Source organism: Salvia splendens, chromosome 7, assembly GCF_004379255.2.
Source record: "Salvia splendens isolate huo1 chromosome 7, SspV2, whole genome shotgun sequence".
NCBI classification, from domain to species: domain Eukaryota; kingdom Viridiplantae; phylum Streptophyta; class Magnoliopsida; order Lamiales; family Lamiaceae; genus Salvia; species Salvia splendens.
In genome coordinates, this window is record NC_056038.1 from 14,753,635 (window position 1) to 14,777,565 (window position 23,931).

General features: G+C 40.6%; 1 protein-coding gene and 1 long non-coding RNA gene across 3 annotated transcripts; both read right to left on the bottom strand.

The window, feature by feature from the left end:
* Positions 1–182: 182 nt before the first annotated feature.
* LOC121741295 lies at positions 183–1,087 on the bottom strand. The gene is made up of 2 exons (XM_042134005.1): positions 350–1,087; positions 183–273 (listed from the first exon to the last, which is right to left on the bottom strand). Exons 1-2 carry the CDS (start codon positions 921–923, stop codon positions 254–256), a joined length of 594 nt encoding a protein of 197 aa, XP_041989939.1. The 5' UTR covers positions 924–1,087; the 3' UTR covers positions 183–253.
* A 3,575-nt stretch (positions 1,088–4,662) lies between these two features.
* On the bottom strand, positions 4,663–12,454 carry LOC121741424. Of its 2 annotated transcripts, none has more exons than XR_006037864.1 (3): positions 11,930–12,454; positions 5,638–5,736; positions 4,663–5,004 (listed from the first exon to the last, which is right to left on the bottom strand). It is a non-coding gene; the product is annotated as an uncharacterized LOC121741424 (long non-coding RNA). The 2 variants fall into 2 exon arrangements; XR_006037863.1 differs by having other exon boundaries at positions 4,665–5,040; positions 11,930–12,453.
* Between the last annotated feature and the right edge of the window lie 11,477 nt (positions 12,455–23,931).

Sequence of the window (23,931 nt, forward strand, 5' to 3'; positions counted from 1 at the left end):
CAACAAACATTGAGTCACAAACCACAACAAAAACCATAGTGATGAAACAGACTTACTCCACACTCAATGAATCAATACATAGTTCATAATCAAGAGCATCTATTCACTCAACACAACACAAAGACAACACAAAGCAATAGCAAAAATAAAGTAGGTCAATCTACAATATAACATAACGAAGTAGTCATTAAAAATGTGTTTCATTGCACGTGGGCCAATCCGACGAAAATATGGCTTCCACCTGAACTTGAGCTTAAACATGGTGAGCATTACCTGGCATATTCCGACGTAATGAGGCATGAATTAAAAAAATAGTAGGTCAATATTGAACTAATTTAGATAGTCTTACCTGCACTAAGCCACATAGTTTCAGCAAGTTCATTGCGTTTATTGTTCCAAGCCGGTGTGGGCTCAACTGTGTCTACATAAACGTTGTGCTCTGGCTGCTCCTCTTCAAGTCCAAGGTGAATGTGCTCAACATCTAACTCTTGCTCTATTGGATCGACAGTCATTTGGTCACGTATGAAGTTATGCAAGAGAAAGCATGAAAGGATCAACCTTATTTGTGTAGTGATCGGATAAAACGAAGCACTACGCAAAATTCCCCATCTCATCTTCACAACGGCAAACGCGCGCTCTATCACATTCCTCGCCTTGGTGTGGCGCATGTTATACATTTCTTTAGGGTTTTCGGGCACCATGACAGCAGGGCCCCATTCTTGGAGATGGTAACGGACACCTTTGTAAGGAGTAAGAAAGCCTTCGCTGTTGGCGTAACCGTTATCGCATAGATAATATTGCCCTATTGGAAACGATTGGATTAATATTTTCATCAAATTTAACCAATGTAATGAGACAAAAGTAATGGCAAACAGAAGAAACGAGACTGGGACGTGTGACTGCGTCACGTAACACCCTCGCATCTCCGGCCGATCCCTCCCATCCGGCGAGCACGTACACAAAGCGCATGTCCCTAGTGCATACAGTTAATGTATTTGTAGCAATTTGTCCTTTCCTATTGCAGTAGCATGGTTTATCGTCGCTACCAACTAACACGTTGATATAGGTCCCATCTAGGGCACCTAAGCATCCCTATGCCATTCAACAATCAGAAACACACGATTCATGTCACTAACATAAAAATGACATACACAACATTTAGAATTCACAATAAAGCTGAGTTTCAATAGCTAACAAAGAACATAACAATCTAAATTTTTTGAATGACTTTGAAATTTACACTCTCACCGGAAACCACTTCCATCTTGAATCCTGACATTGGTCATCCACAGGAAGGGGTTTTGCCAGAAATAATTCATGTAACATAATAACGGCTTTAAGGACGACATTAACATAGTGTGATATAGTTTGCCCGGATCTCCAGAAATGAAATCCCACCCTTCGATTTTTATCATGATGAGCGAGCACACCTAAGAACATTGCAATTTGTTCTTCAACATATACATACTTCCCATCGACTAAGCCAGCTTGTTCACGCAGCAATACACATAATCTCCCGAAGCAATTACGATCCATTCGAAGATTATCAATGCACTCCTTGTCGTTCAAACCGACCAGTCGTGTGAGGTGATGAACTTGGGCAGGGATTCTCTCTAAACGAGAAAATTTACGCCTAACCCTCCTCCCGTCCTCACCTTGCTCAACATCTGCTAGCATTCCATGGGCTTGAAGACAACATATAATCCGTAGTTGATGCACGCGAATAATGTCAAAGATCATCAACGCTAGTGCTTCGTTTGACAACCCACCATTATCCATGGTAACACGACCCCTACTGGTGCAACTTGTCTTTCCAAATTGAACAACACATGTTAGAGGATTATACTACATAAATAAATGATGCATTCAAATATTAGATGACTTTATTTAAGTATATGTTCCATTTTAACTGTTTTTGAAAGATAATCCAACAGAGAAGTTGCTCTTCCTATCACATTTGTAGGAAACATTCATCAGCTCACTAATTTATATAAACGTAGTATAAATCAATCTCTGATTTTTTTGGCTATAAAAATGTTTAATTATTTGCAGCGAAATTGCATACAAGACGTGCCTCAGACAAATGAGGTATCACCACAAAGTGAGGCAGTTAAACAAGAAGTTGTGAGAAAAAGGTTATAAACGAAGAAGTCTAATTTTGTGTGAATTTCAAGTATTAGCAGAGACCATCAAAGCAGCTTGGGAATGAGCTTATAAAGTAGTTCAACTTGAATCAGTACTTAGGGCATGAGAAGAAAATACATCAAAGGAATTGTAGATGATTATGACCAGAAACAAAAAAATTTTAACAAAAATATGAAGATTAAACCCTCATGGAGAGTAGCCCTATCTATTCAACATAAAAGGTCATCCAGCCAAGGAAGACTGAATTTTACCAAAAACACACACAAATTAGCACAGAATTTGAAGAACTACGCCATTATCTCTTCTTTTCTTCTAATCTCAATCACCTACTCATTTATTCTTCCAATTTTATGCATGAAGCAGTAAATTTTTACTTCTTTCCTTCTTTGTTTTTTTCAAGTTCAAATTAACCAACCTGGAAAATGATTATGGATCTGCAATTGGATGGGGATGGGTAATTTTTGGTTCCCACACACGGCGCCGGAAAATCCTCGCCAGCTTCTATGGTTTTTCCGCCGATTACCCGCCGTCCTCGATGGAGTTTGAGTGGCTTATGTTGTGGAAGAAGGATTGAAATGAGAGGAAGGTAGCATTGGAAATGACAATCTTTTTCTTGACACAGGATAGAATATAATCGGCCCCTTTACCTCTGAAAAGTTATCTGCCATATTTTAGTATAGATTCATGGGCTTGACCGGGCCTTACTTATTTACATGGGCCGCCTGAAAAATTTTCATTTGGTATCAAACACCATATTTTGACCAAAACATTGCCTTTTCTAGAGTATTGGGGCCCTATCAAACACACCCTTATAGTTATAGGTTCAATGTAGTTCCGCCATTGGTTATTTCGCCTTTTAAAATTCATATATTTTTTACTATTTTTGGTAATAAATCATACATTGCGCTAATTTTATCACACTTAAATTTTATTATAAAAACTAATATATATAAGTAGAATTCACCTTTATTAACTTTTTCCAATCTCTTTAAATACTGGTACAAGACTATATTTTTAAAAATCGTGTTACGCCAAATGTGGACATATAATCGTGAACCAGAGATAGTAGTATTATTTGTCAAAGATGGCCTCTCATCTTATTTATTGTTTTCCTAACCTGGTTAATTTTGATGTTGGTACGAGTCTTATTGTAAATGAACCATTCCATTTTTTTTATAGGAATCAACTTAGTGATGGATCCCAAAAAATGAATTTGCGAGGTCGGATATAGGAAGAACATTGATGTCGTATCTTAGCTCTGATACCTACTCATAATTGTTTTATCCCTCTATCCTCGTCTTCGTCATTTTCATTACGCGCCGCGAATATTATTGTTATTGCAAACTCTTACTTTCCTGTTTATCAAAATATATAGTTTGAGAATTAACAAAAATGTAAACTTATTAAATAAAATCTTAAGCTTTCGTGATTAGAAATTATGTTATAAAGAATGATAAGATAAATAGTTTACTAATTAAAAATAACAATTGATTATAAAATTAATTTATTTAGTCACATATTCTAAATTGAATTATTGACGTTTTATTATGGTTCTGTAACATACTTTTAATACAGTACTATTTCATATATCTAATTCGTTTTATTAAATTATGTAATTATTCAAACTATTAAATTATAGGATAATTTTATATTAGGTGCCCTTAATTATGTAATTATTCAAACTTTTACAATGAGCAATTAGTTTATTTTACGTTGACAGATCCACATACACAACACAATATAATGAATTTAAAGTGCTAGTATTACATCTGTATTGTTACTATTTTTCATTTTCCTAAGCAATTTAGAAGGCAGTAAAAATAAAGAGCAGCAGTGTGGGTCCCATAACCCACTCAACCCCATATGGATCCGCCTTAGACGAACCGCATGCCATATTTTTAAGTATCCAAACATGAAATTTTACAGGAATACAACGATGATATTCAACCCAACTAATTTTTTTTCACACTTCTTAAACACACTTGCTGATTCTAAATGGGTCAGTTAACGACGAACGAATGGAATAATAATAATCTCATCCTTTAGTAAATAGTACTAGTAAAGGGTTATCTCAACCTCACAATTTTTGTATTATAGCACACTAGTATCATTCGTCATTCTAAGGTTATCATACTTTAGTTTTGGAACTGCAACCGCGCTCATGGTATAAAGTTAATTTCCTATTTAATTTGTGAAATAATTACTTATTTATTTCTACAAGTAAGCCGGTTAAGAGAACAAAAGAACTCCCTCTGTTCCATAAAATATATGCACTTGAACTGATAAGAGAATTAATGCTCAATTTATAAAGCAAGAGAGAGGAGAAGAATAATACTCCCTCCGTCCCGGACTACTTGCACTTATTTCCTTTCTGGGCGTCCCAAGTTATTTGCACTCTTTCCATTTTTAGTAAAAATTATCACCTACAGCCGCAATTGTTGACTTTGCTATACACTCATTCCTTAATCTTCGTGCCGAAAAGGAAATGTGCGAGTAGTCCGGGACGGAGGGAGTAGTTAAAGTAGTGCTAGTGTATAGTGAGACCCGCATTATTATTAGTGTTTAATGAGTTTTAATGGTGAGTCCTAGTAGTATAAGTTGTAAATAAATTGATGTATATCAGTAATAAGTTGAGGACAAAGTTCCATAAATCGATATGCCCATATTTTTATGGGATTGATGCACTATTTTTTAGCACCACAACTACTTGCAAGTATACAAGGCAGAAATAGTATGGATAAAGGTCAGTACCGGGATATCGAACTCAGAGAATAGAATTGCAACTGGCTATCATGTACTAAGCGTCAAATACTATCTAGAGACACAGAGGTTGTCGTGCGCGAACATGCCCAGCGGGCGCTGGAGAGAGTCAGAACGTTCTGGAGTGAATTAGCTCTATTTTGCACATTTATCACAAAATAAGTAAAAATACCAAAATAGATAAAATATGCAAATAATGGACGTGTAATGCAACTTTGACACTCAAAATGGATAAAAATGGCCTTAAAATAGTGCAAATTCCAAGCGTATCATACCCCAAACTTGAACATTTGTTTGTCTTCAAACAAAACAAGAAAGAAACATAAATAGGCGCACGGATTGCATAAAGACTAGACGTCATAATTGCCTCAAATTATGGAAAAGATAGATTAAGTATGAATTAACGCAATCAAATCAAGCAAGACTTATCAGTGCACTTTCATTACTAACTCATGGAACACCTTGAATTCATGCACTCACATATGGCAAACTTCCAAAGATGGGAAGTGTATTTACCTCTCGCTCTCAAAGTGTATATGGCAATGTGTATAGCACTCAAATCATGCACCATGCAAAGTTTACCATAGGCTTGCTCAAAGTCTAATCCCTCCTCTATTAGATGTGATTAAGCAACAAAAGTCCGAAAAGTTTTTATTTTTTGTTGTAATGTAGGCTCTTTGGTAGGTGAGGAATATCTATCAATATCTAAAGTGAGAGTTTTTGGTCTGGCACCTGGCAGCATTTTGGCGGGAAAGTGATAAAAATGGAGTATGTTAGTCATCCAGCTGTAGTGCAATCTTTAGAACGCTGCCCATGCGCTATACCTTAGGCCTGCATATATAGCTAGATCTATATTGAGTATTCTGCAATGTGCAGTATTCGAAAAAACTAGAATGTGCAGTATTCGAAAAAATAAATGGCTCAAGAAGAGAACTATAGCCCGTCCAAAAAGTAGGAAGTGTACAAGACAATCTTATCAGAAAAAAATGAAATATTAGGGTGTCCACTATAAGGCGGACACGCCCAATAGTCCCACCCCAGTTTTTGTTCATAGCCCCAATTTTATTGTTCATAGCCCCAAAATTTTGTGTCCGCCACTATGATGGACACCTTCAATAGCCCCAAATTTTATAATCAACTTTCATTTTATAATATTTCAAGTAATTATGAACAAATTTATCGGGCTCTTAGTGGATTAGAAGAAGCCGACTATACGAATTAAAATAAAAATAAAAATAAAAATAAAATAAAATACAAATTAAAATTAAAATTAGAATTACACACTAAATTAAAATTAAAATCACACACTACGTTAAGATTAAAATTTGTATAGATGTTTTGTTTGAATGATGTGTGAAAATAATGAATGGAGTGGGGTGTATTTATAGGTGAATTGAAGTGTAAAAAAAAAATTAAAAATCGCATGCAACCGCCGCGGCGGATATCCGCTACTATAATAGCCGCTCCTATACCCCCACCGCCGCGTCCTCGCCCCACTCGCGGCGAAGCCTCGTCCGCCGCACTCCCCCCCCACCACCCGCGTCCACCCTCGCGGCGGACACCCCCCCACTATGACCGCCGCGCCTACCGCCCCCCTTCGCGGCGTCCGCCGCGTCCACTCCATAGTGGACGCTCTTAGAGCATCCACAATAGCGCCTAGCGCACCGCCTAGCCGAGCACCGGCGCTAGGCGATCTATTGCAACCGCCTAGCGGATTTCGCGATAAAAAACCGCCTAGCGCTCGGCGGTTCCGCGGCTCTAGGCGGTGCGCTAGGCGATCCGCTAGGCGCTATTGCAGCGTCCGGATCGCCTAGCGCACCGGCTAGCGCGAATTTTTTTTTATTTATTTTTTTTTTCCGAAACACTATATATACACGACTTGCCTGTCATTTTCATTCGCACCACTTGTATTAACGAGTACTCTCTCTATCTAAATTTCTATACAAGATCAACAACGGTAAATGGATCTCAACAACGAGCCTACTTCAGGGAGTAGCGCGTCTCAAACTCCCCCGATCCCCGTGGGAGGTGGATGGAGTCAGATGCCCCCATACTACAACATGTACCCGTGGCAGCAGATGATGCCCGGGATGGCAGCGGGGGGGAGTCCGCTGGGGGCGTTTCGGGCGATGTCGGGGTGGGCACCCAGTGTCTAGATGCAGGGGTGGGCACCCGGCATGCAGATGATGCCCGGGGGTACCGGCGACGCAGGGGACGCCCGTGACACAGGGGACGCCGGGGGACGTCTATCGCCCCAGTATTGATTTTTCGACTGGTTCGTCGCACACATCGACGCCAACGGAGGCTGCGCCTCCGGCCCAGTTTGACACTTTCTCCTTCGATGAGTTGGGGTTAGATCTTTCCGGTGTTCCGGATGCTCCCGTTCAAACGGGGGGTGCAGAGCGGGGTCGGGGCGCCCCAAAGAAGAAAGGCAAGGGGAAAAGGGTCGGCGAGTCCTCGCAGCCGGGTGAGGACGACAACTCGGTACGGAGGAGGTGGATGGACGCGGAGAACGTCGCGCTGTCCAAGGCGTGGGTGAGTGTTTGCGACGATCCTCTCATTTCGAACAACCAGAGGATCGTCAACTTGTGGGGCAAGATAGCAGCAGCCTACCAGAGGTTTTGCCCGGAGGGGAGGCCACGCAATGGGGAGGATTGCCAGAAGGCGTGGGACCGAATCAGGGTTGCGGTCTCCCAATTTTCGGGCTTGTACACCAACGCCCTCCGCATGATGAGCAGTGGGCAAACTGAGGACGACTGCAGGAGGATAGCGGAGAAAGCCTTTCCCCTGAAGGGGGTGTACAAGGACTTCACCTACTGGAACTGCTATCTTGTGCTGAACGACTCCGAGAAGTTCCGAGTAGGTGTCGACTCTGGCTGGCACGGAGGGAAGCTGCCGGGAGTAGAGGCGACGGCGACGGAGGCGGAGGCTATGGTGGCGACAGCGACGGAGGAGACGACGACGATGAGTGAATTATTGTACTTTTTTTTAATTATTGTAATATTTTTAAATTATTGTACTTTTTAAATTTTTAATAGTATTATTAATGTTTCCCGTATATGTCTCGTAAATTAAATTCCGTATATTGTGTGATTGTTAATTATGTCATTTTATATAATTGTTATTAGTGATGTGGCTATTGATGTGGCTGGGCTATTTATGATGTGGCTAGGCTATGGCTGGACTATTTATGAAGTGGCAGGAGGATTTTTAGTGCTGATGATGTGGCAGTGGCTAGGCTATGGCTGGGCTATTGCTGGGTTATTCCTATTGTGGATGGCCTTAGAGTGTCCACAATGGGGGAGCCGCGGCCCGTGGCTCGGGGCGCGGCCCCCCATTGCAAAGGCCGAGAGCAGGGGCGGTGAGGCGAGAAGCGTGGCTGAGCCACGGCCGCGGCCTTCACGCGGCTGAGCCGTGTGAGCCGAGGCCCTCCCATTGCAAGCGGCGCGAATCGCGGCTGGGCCGCGGAAATTAGTTTTTTTTTTTTTTTTAATTTTCGAAATTTTGTTATAAATATACACTCTCACTTCCATTTTTTCACTTCATTCTACACTTCAAATCCCTTCATTTTACACTCTCAAACACTACAAAAAATGCAAGGTGGAGATGGTAATTCCCCGGGGTATGGAGACTCGGGATACGACAACTTCCCCAATCAGACGTGGAGTCCGCACTCGCCCCAATTCCGGGTCCAGCCATCCCAGCAGAGGAACTTGGTTCGCCAACCATCGGGGTTCGGGGACTACCGACCGAATATGGACGCGATCAACAACTCATCCCAGCAATTCCAATCCTCCCAATTCCAATCCTCCCAATTCCAATCCTCCCCGTGTCCTCTGTCTGAATCTGATAGATTCACATGGGAACAGTTGATGGGTACACCGACGACCCCGACATCCGGTAGTGTGGAGATGGAGGCCCCCACCAGGGGTCGCCGAACCGGCGGTGGTGGGGGGCGAGTTGGCGGCGGTGGGAGTGGGAGGCGAGGCGGCGGCGACGGTGGAAGGCGAGGCGGTGGGGGGCGAGGCGGCAGAGAGCATGGGCTCACCGGCGGCGGGCGAGGTGGAGACAGAGAGCCGGCCACCGGCGGTGGTGATCGGCGTGGCGAGAAGTACAACGACGACGAATCCCTCGCTGTTGCGCGGGCTTGGGAGGCGGTCACGACGAATCCGGTCATCGGCACGGATCAGACCGACATTTGCTTCTGGAGGCGCATCCTGACGGTGTACAACGGCTTCAAACCAGAAGGCAGTGCCGGGCGTGATGAAGGCCAGATCCGGAAGAAGTTCGGCCGGATTAGTAGCCCTGTGAAGAGGTTCAGGAACATTTACGAGAGACAGCTCCAGAATGCCGAAAGCGGCCGCAGCGAAGGCGACGTACGGGCGTTATCGTATCAGTTGTTTAATACTGAAAACTGACCCAAGTTCACCTACTGGAATGAATACATGCTTCTCCGAGACTCCCCTCAATTCAAGGCGATCTGCGACGATGAGACCGGTCCTACTGGGAAGCGGACAAAAATCAGGTCCGACGGCACGTACAGCAGTGGTACCGACTCACGTGCATTCGACCTGAATGACGATGTGAGGGATGAGCCCCCCTCGACAATGTCGAGGCGCCAGCGCCCGCAGGGCCAACAATCCGCCATCCGGGAAGCTAGATCCGCTTCCCAAGTCTCTCGGGCGAGCGCGGCGACACCGCACCCTTCAACACCGACCGCGGCGTTGACTCAAACACTGGAGGTGCAGATGATGAAGCAACTCCAGGATAACTTGTCCTTGTACGAGAAGTCGACGGACCCTATCACCAAGATGATGCACTACGACCTCATTCTTAGGTTGAGGTCGAAGTTGGGCTTCTCCGATGGGTTGGCGACTGGCGAAGCAAGCGGCAGTGGGGCCGGTGTCGGTGGCGGTGGAGGAGGTGAAGATGATGTGCCGGATTCCGATGACGCCACCGAGTAGGAAGCGGTGACGTTTTTTTCTTTTTATTATTATGTTGTGTTTTTAAAAAATTTTCATTGTAGAATTTTCCCATATTAATAGTACGACGAAAATTTGTCTCTACTTCTCTCTTTATTAAATTGTTTTTATTATCCAAATTATTAATCTACTAAAATTTAATAACATTAAATTAAATTAAAAAATAATATTAAAAAAAAAACAAAAAAAAAATTAACATTTTAGAGGGCCACATTTGGTGGCCCTTTGAATTTGCATTGACTTTTTTACATTTGCCATTACAAAGGCCACATGGGAGCCACAATTGGTGGCCGGGCCACAAATGGTGCGGTCTTTGAAGGCCACCATTGTGGAAACCTTAGAGCATCCACTATAGGCGTAAATGGGGCGGACAAAAATTTGGGGCTATTGTGGGGCTGTCTATAGTGCAGCAAACGTCCGCCCCATGGCTGACAAGAAAAATGGGGCTATTGTGGGGCGGTAGAGGCATCGCCTCCTACGGGGCGATGGCGGGGCGATGGTGGGGGCCGCGGGGCGAAATGGGGCGATGGGTGGGGCGGTCTATAGTGGGGCGACGGGCTATGCACGTCCGCCCCAATTTGATTTTTTTATTTATTTTTTTAATTTTTTCGAAAATTACATCTATAAATACTCCTCCTCCACCATCCATTTTTACCCACTTTCACACACTTCATTTTCACACATCACTATCAACACTTTCACTCTAAAAAAATGCACGGTGGAGACGACGAATCCCCCGGCTCGCACGAATCGGGATATGGCGGCAATCAATCCCAGCCGTCGGGATATGGCGGCGGACCGTCGGGATATGGCGGCGGACCGTCGGGATATGGCCGCAGAGCCCTCCGCTACACACTCTAGGCGCGCCCGCCCTCCGGGACAACGTGCCTCTATCCGACGCGCTAGAGAAGCCGGCGGTTCCTCTCGACGATCGTCGGCAGCTTCTGGATCGCGCGCCCCGCAGCCCGAGTCTACACTGCCTTCAAGGGCCCCTTTTGCCAGCGCGGTCTTGAGGGATACCGTATATGTGCAGCTGGCGCACGAATTGAATGATGCCTGCAGAAATTACGAGACGGCAACCGACCCGTACATCAAGAATATATACTCTGACCTCATACGTCGGATCCAGCGTCGTCTGCGCTTGGCTGATGAGGGTCCTGGGGCAGCGGCGGCCGGCGGCAACGAGGGAGACGTTGAAGGCGATGGAGAAGGCGACGGAGCTGAGGAAGAGGAATCAGACGACGCCACCGATTAGACGGTGGCGGCGTTTTTATTTGTATTTTTTTTACGTTTGTTGTATAATTTTACCTTTGCCAATACAACGAATATTCGGTCTCAATTACCTCGTTTTGCAAATATTTCAATTTAGCTGATTTAAAAACGAAACGAAAAAATTAAAATAAAAATTGGTTATAAAATTTTGGGGCTATTGGAAGTGTCCGCCTATAGTGAGGCAGTGGAGGAAAAAATTGGAGCTATGGACAAAAAAGTGGGGCTGTGGACAAAAAAAGGGGGCGGGGTGATTGAAAGCATCCGCCTATAGTGGATGCTCTTAGGCAAAAACTTGCAACAATTAAAATGATTTAATTATAATTTAATTTAAAATTATAATCAATAATGAGAGCAGGCATACCATTTCAAGCGAACAAATCAAAAAAGAGAGAAAAAGTCTAGATCTAATGAAATCAGTACTACTCCTACTTCTTAAAAGTTGTGTTGAAGCAGATGAGGCTTTCCGAATAAATTTCAAAACTCTATAAATACTAAAGAAAAATCAGAAACTCAACACAATTAATACAAGGCGGGTGAAAGAAAAAACGAAGATGGAGGACGGTGGGGCAGCGAGACAGCACGACCGTGAGCGTGGCCGCGCGATAGATGAGGCGTCGGAGAGGTGGTAACGGGGAGAGAAGAGGATGCGGTGAGGGCGGCAGCAGAGAGGGGAGAGAGAAGAGGCGGAGTGAAATTGAGGAAATTATTGAAAAGAAAATTAAATAAATTTTTTTCATCAGAATAAGATGAATAACACAACCCAAACTTACCATGACATCCAAGGCTGACGGAGAGGGCAACAGCGAAGCAGAACCATATGAAATGAAAGGCTGAGGCTGTTCGAAGAGGAAACGTCTAATTACAATCTCTAATTAACGTCCAATTTGATCACTTTTGCTACTTTTAGAGTGTATCTAACCTTTTATTTCAGGAATTTTGAAGTTGGGAGATTGGATATGAACATGAGTTCTTTTCTTTTTTGTAGAGGAAGGAAGGTGTTTGGGCTATGGTCGGTTAGCGATAGAGGTGAGTGCAGAGGAGCGGCGCACATAACAAAATTGAGGAGGAGAGAGAGAGAGAATTCTGTGGGCTGGTGTGTAAGCAGAGAAAGAGAGAAGGGAGGAAGATGGAGGCTTTTCTGCAGGGTTAGGGAATAAAATTGGGCTGCGATTAAAGAGTTGGGCTGATTTCTCTTTTTAGGCCCTGCCAAGTTAATTTGAGGTTAATTAATTGCCCAATTATATTTTTTGAATCTCCTAATTTGAGTAAATTTTAATTATTGAAATCCCTGATGATGAGTAAATTCACAGATTTTAAAAAGAATAATTCTAATTTTTTTAGTTGATGGTATTTGACCATTGAATTGCATATACGTTCGCATTGATCAAATATTTTATGATAATTATTAATTAGTATAGTTTGTTGTATTATTTTAAGTTTTATATTTATTTCAAGTTAAAAAAGTAATAACAATACTATACAAAAAATAATAAAATAAAGTTATAGTATGTTGTGAAGTATTAAAGAGATTAATAAAAACATGATCAAAACAAATAATAATGAGAAAAAATGCTCTATATATCATGATTCATAAATTATAAATAAAAATATTTTGAAATAATAAATTCTTAATAAACACTAAACAATTATATTATAGTATAAATTTATGTGATATGTTCCTTATACTTTTAAAATACGAATATTCATAAGAATTAATAATCATGCATAAAAGAGAGCATTATGAATAATGGAATAAAGTAAAAAAAAAGAGTAAATGTTTGTTTTTGTGAAAAATGAAAATCAATCAACCGTGTGGACAACCAAAAAAGGAAATTCAATCATTTTAGTGGGACTGGGGAAATATATTTTTATGATGAAATTTATTATTTTTCAAATATTTTTATATATGAATTTAAAATTGATGTGTATTAGATAATAACGAGTTAATTATAACTATCATTTATACTTTGTATTCTCCTATCATTAGTATAACTATATGTCGATATCGACAGTATGTATTCTTCAAATACTATCATTTATAACTATCATTTATACTTTGAATTTAAAATTCAAGTACTATCATTTATACTTTGTATTCTCCTATCATTAGTATAACTATATGTCGATATCGACAGTATGTATTCTTCAAATATAGAAAATGCATATGGCCTCTAGCCATGCGTCTTAGAGCATCCGCAGCGGTGGCGGTTGGCGCCACCGCCGTCCGTGCCAGCGGCAAGGTGAAGGATCGCCACCGCTGCAACCGCGCCGCTGGCACGGCGCTGCTCGATGTATCGAGCACGTCCGTGCCAGCGGACGCACACGTGGCGGTCTCCCATTCGCCAACGGCATAACCGTTGGTTTCAAACATTTTTTTAATTTTTTTTTTAAAAAATCGGATTTTTATTAAAAAAATCGATAAAAAATAAAAAAAAAAATTTTCACTTCCCCAAAAAATTATATCCGTTTATAACCGTTTTTCCCCACTTTTTAATTTTTTTTTTATTTTTTTACCCCAAAAATACACACTTTCATCTATAAATACCCCCAATTTCACTCCAAAAAATTCACACTTTCACTACACAATTCTCATCATCAATCTCTCATATCCATTTTCATCTTCCTCTCACACCCTACAACACCACTATGTCCGGTAACGACGACAACCCAAGCGGCTCTCACGGTTGGAACCCCGAATGGTTCGGTTCGCAACCGTTTCATAGTCCGGAAACGGAATATTCGGCCCCTCCTCTCACCCAAGATTCGGGCGTTCCGAGTGGCTACCGGCCATACCCAATCGACGATCAAGCTGCCTCCGATGGGCGCTACGGGTGGACACCGGAGCCTAGGCCTCGCGCCCTTTCCCAAATGCCGAATCCTCCATCTCGCGCCGGTGTCCGCACACCGTACTCACCGGCGGAGATGGAAAGATTGTTCAAGGCGTACTTGGAAATCTCCGAAGATGCGGTGGTTGGAACGAACCAATCCGGCGATCACTTTTGGTGGCGCGTCTCTAGCCGGTACAATGCACACCGGCCGCCGGGAACGATCGAGCGCAACGAGAGTATGGTGCGCAACTGCATCGGCCGAGCCAACGAAGAAATTGGCAAGTTCAACGGCTATTTCATCCAGGAGTCCCGGAATGCCGGGAGCGGCCGAAGCGAGGTCGACATCATCACCGCCTCGCTGAGCACCTACCAATCCATGAACGGTAAGTCGTTCAAATATCTTAACGTTTGGCAGGAGACGCGGACGCACCCGAAGTATAAGGGAGGCATAACATCCTCCTCTAGCGGCTCCTCCAAACGCTCACGGTCGGCATCCCTATCCGACGCCGGCGAAGAAGTGGCTAGCCAACTCGCCGAAGCTAACTTGGGTAGCCCCGATGCCCAACCAAGCGGTTCCCGACGCCGACCGCAAGGTAGGAAGAAGGCGGCGGCCGAACGACGTCGCGCCGCGACTCCATCTGCCCCTGCTCCCGAACCCGCACCCTATGTTCCACCTCCACCCCCGAACAACTCGTTGTGGGCCCTTTTGGCCCAACTCAATATGGCCGATAGGTCAACTATGACCCCCACGCAACTTCAAACGCACGAGTCCATGATATTGGGTCTCCAAAAACAATTGGGGTTGGTGCCGCCGGATGCGTAGTCTTCCTCGGGTTATATTAGCCAATAATTATGTAATTTTTAATTTTTAGGAGTTTAATTATGTAATTTTTAATTTTTAGTATTTTAATTATGTAATTTTTAATTTTTAGGATTTTAATTATGTCTTTTTATTTTATTTGTAATTTGTTATTTTTATTGTGGTTTTTTTAATGAATTTTAGTATTATGAAAATGTTTTTGTGTAATTGAATTTTATATTAATTGTGCTCGTCCTTGCGGAAGAGCACAGTTGTGGGTGTTGTGCTCTTGCCAGAGAGCAGGCATGAATAGTACCGCCCAGGCCCACAACCGTGCCGCTGGCAAGAGCACGGTTGTGGATGCTCTTAAGTTATATTGAGGCTTCAAATAAGAGACAACGAAAAAGTAGTCAACTGGGATGTGGTTATTAAAGGTCCAAATATTGGTTGTGATATCCTACAGTTAACGTCTCTACAAAGATTTTTTTTAATATTTATGATGTACATAATATATTATTATAATCAAATTTTACTAATTTTGTATTTGTTTTTGTTCTATACTTAGGTTGTATATAAATAATGAAATATAGAGTAACTATTTGTAAAACCCAGTTGATAATTACATGTTTATTAGGGAGAAGTCTTGGCCTCTTGGGTGGTCATAATATTGAAGGTATTTTATATTACTAATTTTTTCGTATTAAGTATACATATTGTTAAAGTGTGATTTTTATGTTTTTATTTGAAATTTAAAAATATTATAATTAGCATTTTTTTTTGTTTTTAAATTCTTCAAACTTTTTTTTAGTTCTATACTAAAGTTTTAATATACAGTCCCTCTGTCCTAATACTGTAAGCAACACATTTTCCTTTTTGATGTCTTACTCAAGATAATGCAATATCCATATCTTCACTTTATCCTCTGTGTTACATTATTCTCCGCTATAAATTCACAAAATAAAAGTGTATATAATCTCATGCCGAATAGGAAATGCTCCACTCAGAGTGGGATAAGAGAAGTACATTTTTTTGTGAAGTGTGTATAATAATATTACATTTTATTTCTATTTAATTATTTCGAATTTGTATTCAGTAAGTGAAAATCATAAGACCCGTGCATAGCACGGGTGATGATACTGGAGGTATTTTTTAATCGTAGCTTGGTTACTTTTGTTATTTCTTATTTGATTGATTGTATATTTAAAATTGTACCAGTTTGTTATTTATGCTTTACTAACATTTTGTTTTATTGAATTTTAGGATATTGATGATCCTTCATATATGTGTTCACATTGTGGGACATTATTTTGGTATGAGGAACATCTTGGCAAACCAAATAAGGCCACTAATCCAAGATATTCGGGTTGTTGTATGAATGGAAATATTAAGATTCCAAAATTGACTTCTCCGCCCGACGTTTTGCACCAATTAATGTTCTCTAATGACGCCAAAAGTAGTCACTATTTGAAAAATATTCGTTCATAAAATTCGATGTTTGGTTTTACCTCTATGGGAGGTAAAGTTGATAATAATGTGAACACCGGTGGTGGTCCCCCTGTATTTCGTTTACACGGGCAAAATTACCACTTAATTGAAAGTTTACTACCATTAGATGGTTGCGAACCAAAGGTTGCCCAGTTATATGTTTATGATACGGACAATGAGATCAAGTATAGAATAACGTCTGTGAGGTAAATTGTTTTCATTTTGTAACATATTAAATTATTATTATTTTGTATTAAAAAATAAATATAGTAATTTTGATTTAACAGGCAAAGGGATGCAGTGAATAATCTTCATTTAGAGATTATTAGTGATTTGCAACATATGTTGGATGAAGAAAATGCGTTAGTAAAGTCTTTTCGTATGGCCAAAGAAACTATTGGACATGAAAATCGACCCAATGTAAGTTTGAGGTTGCTTGGTAAGACAGGTAGGGATGGAAGAACTTATAACCTACCTTCTGTTTCTGAGGTTGCTGTGCTTGTCGTTGGGGATTTTGATGAAGCTTTGGGTGACAGAGATATTGTTGTTGTAGAGAAGTCAGGGCAGTTACAACGCATTAGTGAACTGCATCCTTCTTATCTTCTACTTCAGGGTTTGAAAATTTTGGTGTGTAAAGATGAACAAGGTGAAGGCAATGGTGATTCTACTGTTAACATTGTTTATAAAGAAGTTTTTCAAAACTTATGAACTATTGGATTTTTTATGTTTGCGTAAGCTCCTATTTATGAACATTGCATTTTTTTAATGAACTTATTTTACAATTCTCTTACGTATTATGTATGTTTATATGTATCATTTTCTCATCTTTATTCTGTATTATATTTTATTTATTCCCCTCATATCTGCGTTTTAAATTCATAACAATTATTTGTTCATTGGAAATAGACACTTATGTATTTGTCTTGATATTTACAATGTGTTTTTTTACAAACAACGAATTCTCTGTCTGCAAGCATAATCATACAATATTTATCATCTACTTTTTTTAAGTTCATTTATCGTAGAATTTATTACAAGTTTTATGGCCCGTGCATAGCACGGGTGGTAAAACTAGTTTGGCTAAAAAGTGACTCAAAAATAAAAATATCCCAAGTGACTCCACTTTTCTAAAAACCCAAGACACTTCTAACACTTATTTTCTCCTTCAACTCACTTTCCAAACCTTTGATTTTTCTTTTCTTTTCACAACCTTTCTTTCTTTTTCTTTTTCTTTTCTTTTTCATAAACATCCTTCCCAGAACAAACACACATTTTGCATTTTCACTATTTCACAACTTGCACTTCTTTACATTTAAGCACACTACTTTCTATAACTATCATCCTTATCTCTCCAATTCCTTTACAAAAGATAATAAAAACTATACTAACCCAATGAATTGTCCCTATTTATTTTGACTTCCAAAGAATAGGCTTTTAAAGGCTCAAAATTGGCTCCAAAGGGAAAAAGTTGCGAGGGTATAAAAGTAGCTAAGAAAAAATGGCCTAACATCCTCCTTCATCAACTTAAACACTATGTAAACTTAGGCAGACTAGGAGTAAGTTCTAGAAACATATACATGCATGCAGATAAATCACACAAGAAAGAATTTAGGCTCAAATCTCACAATGTATAAGCATGATTCAAGGCGAACAAGCAATTCACTAATTATGAACCTTTTTTACCAAACCATCATATCAAAACGTCAAGCCATACTTAATCAAAGATGAAAAGAACTTAATATCATTGGCAACTCGGTCTAATGTGTCACTAAACATACGTGTTTCTAAGTTCTTCATGTTATGCTCATGACGCAATTCACCTCGGGTTTTAAAAATAAAAACAAAAACTAAAAACAAAAACCTAAAACCTAAACTCACGGTCCACCACTTCATCCCCCCAAACTTATTTACAAAAAAGTGTAAAATAAGTTTGTAGAGTTGGTAGAGACGTGAGTAAACTAGAAAAACATAAAACATACCTTGAAATTTTCGCGTAGTGGCTGGATGGGGCAAAAATTCAAAAAATTCAAAAAAATTGAGGCTGAAAAACTGCAATTGGGCAGCGGTCGCTGGGGGCCCTCCAGCGGTCGCTGGCGACGAGTCAGAATGTTTCCAGTGAGCTCCCAGCGGGCCGCTGCGAGCTCTGCAGCGGTCGCTGGGGAGAGTCCAGAACCTGCGAAAATTCAATCAACACAAAAACGAAAATTAAGCACAAAAAGTACTTGAAAACTTAAGCAAAAACTGGAAATAAATGGCTGGGTTACCTCCTAACAAGCGTTTATTTTTCATCTTTAGCTTGACGTTCTTTGAAGTTCATCACTTATCCCCCATCGTGGGAATTCTGTTGGGATGCCTTTGTACCTACAAATTCGCAATGTGAGCATAGAATGAAGAAAATTGTAGTATGATACAACACATAATACATGGCAATCCCCCAAACTCGAATTCAAGGTGTAAAAATAATCATATGCAAGACCAAGTAATCTACCTTGATTCAAAAATCATCCCCCCATCATGATCTCTATCACCCAATAATTTGCAAGAATTTTCAATAATAGACCAAGATCATGCAAAACAATATAAGCTAAAAAATATACACAAGTCATGCAAGATAAAATAGTCTCACAATGCTATGAACATGAACTATGCGTATCAACAATCAAGTCAACAGGGTAATCAAATTTCATCCATAAAAAAAGGCTAATTCAAGCACACCCAACAATGATACACAACAATGATTAATTCCAACAAATCCAACTCAACAATTTATCACAAGTATATCATCCCCCATCAAACTCCAATTCAAACTACCAAAATTTATATCAACAACAAAGTCATTCAATGGAAGAATTCAAGATCAATACTCAGAAATTACAAGAAGAACGTACCTTGCATTGGTTGACAGTTGAGCACAAGAACAATTTGATAGAATCCAAAGAATTTGAGTAGGTGAGCAAATTTGAAGTGTGGGTGTGTGAATAATGTGGAGATATAGAATTTAAAGAGAGAGGATAAGTGGAGCCTAGGGTTAGAAAGAAAAAGAATGAAACAAAGAAAAGAGGAAACCCACCTTAAGTAAAATGTCGTGTCTGACTCGCCTCTGCGGTCGCTGACTGCTATTCAGCGGACCGTTGTGGATGGTCTGTCCTCATCGTTCTTCTCTCGGCGGGCCGCTGAAAATAACTCAGCAGACCGCTGACCCTGCTCCAGTAATTTTTTTAAAAGAAAAACGAAAATAAACTAAACAGAAAAAAATTATATATATATTTTATTTTAGAAAACCCAAAACAAAAATTAAAACCTTAAAAAAAATTAAAGTAATATTGGAACACCTCCGTTGTTGCGCTCCTTGCTCTCCTCAAGTACCTCAAAAAAATCAAAAGAAAGAAAACTAAAATTAAATAATGTTACACTCTAAATTAGTATTATCAACCTTTCTACAAAATCAGCTTAAACCAAGAATATTCCCCGGCAACGGCGCCAAAAACTTGATGCACTATTTTTTAGCACTACAACTACTTGCAAGTATACAAGGTAGAAAAATTATAGCTAAAGGTCAGTACCGGGATATCGAACTCAGGGAATAGAATTGCAACTGACTATCATGTACTAAGCGTCAAATACTATCTAGAAACACAGATATTTGGGTTTGAAACTAAATAAAAATAAAATAAAATAAAAGAAACAAAGCAAATAAGATAGAATTAGGCACATAGAGGAATTTCACTAACTCTTTAGTTATTCTAATTAGTTCTATGTTCATCCGAGTCAAGTTTTACCACGATTTCTCCCTATCATGCATCAATACTCATGTCACAATTATTGTATGAACATATAAGATAAACCAATCAAAGCTATCACCGATCAAAGATTAACAATAATCAAGGTAAATGCCAATTAGTCGAACAAAAATTCAAGAAAAATCAAGTGGAATGAGTTCTAAACATTAAACATAAAAAGAACTACATAAAAATTAATTACTATCAAACCTCAAAATTCGATTGTTTAGTAATCCATAGACAGATGAACTAAAACAATAATTAAAGTACAAGACATGAAATAAACAAACAAAACCCAAGGTTGAATCTTGAAGTCTTCATGCTCTTGTTACATTGCTTCAATCTCCAAGAATGATGGAAGAATTAAAATATGGAGTATAGAGGGAGGAGCCTTGGAGGCTCCCCTATTTGGGGGGCTATGGAAGAGTGAATATTATGAATTATGTTATGGAGTATTTATAGGCTTGAAAATGATTTAAACTTGGTAAAAAGTCTCCTCCAAGCAATAGTAAATATGGAATTTTCGTGCCCCATAGGTTAAGGAAAAGATTTGGTTTCACAAGGTAACGTCTTTTTCCTTCCTTGAATTTCTGCCTAAAATTCTGCACTTGACAGCTTTGCGCGACTTTGGTAGAATGGCCATAACTTTCCCCACCGAACTCCGATTTAGATGATCAAGGTACCAACGCGAAGCTCTTTCAAAGAGGAAGAGAATGATGTAGCATGTCCTGACCGGACTTCAGAATCGCCGGCAAATGAAGTTTGAACAGAGGCTGTCGTGCGCGAACATGCCCAGAGGGCGCTGACATGGGCCCCGCGGACGCTGGAGAGAGTCAGAATGTTCTGGAGTGATTTTCAGTGACCGCTGGCGTGCGCTAGCGGTCCGCTGGGTTGCCTTCTCCTCCAGCTTCCGAACTTTGACGTTTTTATGCCATTTTTTAGCTCTATTTTGCACAATTCTCACAAAACACGTCAAAATACCAAAATAGATAAAATATGCAAATAATTGACATGTAATGCAACTTTGACACTCAAAACGGACCAAAAATGGCCTTAAAATTGGGTAAAATCCGAGCGTATCAGGGATGAACGAAAATGAAAAGTGCACATATTTTTATAGGACGAATGGAGTAGCTAATTAAGTCCATATATATATGTATGCATACGAAGTTTCCTCTGCAACATGTGTATCGAGAATGGAACTTTGCTGCTGATTTTTTTATCGCATTATGCTTATTCTTATCATAGAAATGTTCATGAACTTGTTGGATGCTGCATGACATACTAGGTGTTGCTTATATTCGTTGATTTTTTCTTGTATTCAGGTTCTGCCCGCTTTTTTTTACCAAAGAAAAGAATAACAATGACCCAATTTATAATTATCTAAAATCTTCTTTTTTTTTGGAAAGAACCAACAAAGAAAATTCAGAACGAAGCTAATAATTACACTCTACTCGATTATATGATATTTTAAAAAAAAGTAAAACAAAACAAATCTTTTGACAATAGACATAATCTCTCAAATATCGTGGCCGCATGACTTGACGCCTGGACCGGACTCTTGTGTGTCTTCGCCTTAGTTAACATAAGCATGTTTAAAGAGTGAGGTTGCACGCTGCGTTTTCTTCATCTTGTCTGAATAAACTAGATTTATATTCTGCAATTTAATATTTTGACACGTATTTGTAGGACTACAATCCAATACTAGAGCTTGTAGATTTCTTGACGTTCCACTTACGCTGCTGATTTTGACGTTGCTGATTTTCACCCCGGAGCTCTGCAGAATATACAACATTAGTATTCGTTCACTAATCCACAATTTCACAATACGAGAGTAAAATCAAGTACGACGCCTGATACGAGTATATCTACAAGATATTCTCATATCTCTATTATTTTATATATTATTGATTTAGCATATATTTCCTATTTCTTGATCACTAAGTTAGGTTATTAGGGAGTATTATAAATAGGAGCCTTTGTTATCTTTTGAATCATTCATTGAAGAAATACAATTTATCTTTTTTATTCGTCTTTTACTTTTAGTTATTTACTTTCACTACAAATTCATCTCGCCAAACCCTAATTGGCTGAGAAATCTAGGCTGCTCGACGGGGAGACCCCGCGAACGAACCTAACCCTTCTCCGGCGACTCCGCGCTGCCGGAACCGATACGAGTATCACCGTATCATCTGGTGCTTTCATTGAGAACTCATCCTCCGTATTTCCGCCATCATGTCATACACCTACACTGACTACGTCCATCGCAAGTTCAATAGACCGTTCCTCTCACCACTGCCCATGCCGAGCCCCACATCGTGTTGGTACCTCCAGAGCCAGAACGTGCAATTTGGATACTCCTATCCAGACCCGGCGCGTCCGATTCCAGCGCCTCCCATTAGTGTGCCAAGGCCCTTTTCGGTGCCCTACCCGCGACCCGAACCTGACCCACCATACGGGCCTCTGCTATACCCCGCTGCGCAGTCGCCTTACCAGCCCCTCCAGCCACCATCGCCTCCCTACCAACCGCCTCACAACAGTGTCGGCCATATGGAGCCTCTCGGCATGGCACGTGATCCGGTGACGCCGAATTTGGAACCGAACCTACAGTGGGCTGCCTTGGTTTCACAGCTTGAGCACTTGACTACAACTGTCGAGCAATTGGTTTCTCGGATGGATGCAAACAAACGTCGCTTGAGCGATTCACACGCTGCAATGCGTCCTCCACCAGACCCAGCGTTCAGCGTCCACCAGCCCCTCCGTTCAGCGTCGCACTACTCAGCTGCACCCTACACCGAGCAACCTCACATCAACTCCGACATTGTAGGCAGCCTGCAGCAGCCACCAACGCAAAACTCCCCGCTAGCTCCTCCGTGCAGCCCCAATATCGATGGAGATGAGGGCGACGACGATGACCCACTCCCACTGGCCGTGATCTCTCAGTCGAGCGACTCCAATACTATTCCAACATCGGTCACTCATTTTGTACTTCTTGTTTTCCCCGATTCTATAAAATTGAGGATTTCAAAGGGTATGAAACGCGACTGCATTAGTTGTTCTCTCGGCAAGAGTGGAGTTACACAGACATTTCACAATTTGGATGATATAGGTTTTAATGATGACGCGAATCCAATTGATGGTGATGTTGCAAGAATGAATCATCGACCAACATCGCTTGACGGTGATACACAGTGGATTCCTCCGCGCAAGGACACGTCGTGTTTGAGCATTCTAGAACGCGTGGACAAGCTTCCCATTTTAACGATGAATTTTGGCAACCACAATGGACATCTTTTGATGATTTTTGATGGAGGTGATGAAGGGAGATGCTCTACTAATCGGTGTGCGTTTGATCTGGGAGGAGATACCTCGCTAGAGCTTCGACTTTTAAATCTCATCGGGGTTTCATGGTTTCTACCTTGAGGACAAGGTGAATTTTAACCGTGGGGAAGTTGATACGAGTATATCTATAAGATATTCTCATATCTCTATTATTTTATATATTATTGATTTAGCATATATTTCCTATTTCTTGATCACTAAGTTAGGTTATTAGGGAGTATTATAAATAGGAACCTTTGTTATCTTTTGAATCATTCATTGAAGAAATACAATTTATCTTTTTTATTCGTCTTTTACTTTTAGTTATTTACTTTCACTACAAATTCATCTCGCCAAACCCTAATTGGCTGAGAAATCTAGGCTGCTCGACGGGGAGACCCCGCGAACGAACCTAACCCTTCTCCGGCGACTTCGCGCTGCCGGAACCGATACGAGTACCCTCGTATCAACGCCTTTCGGGCAATTCCTCTGAGGGCAATACTCTTGACCAATAATTATAGGGTTTGTAACATTTATCATGACCAAGTTAATGAACTTGA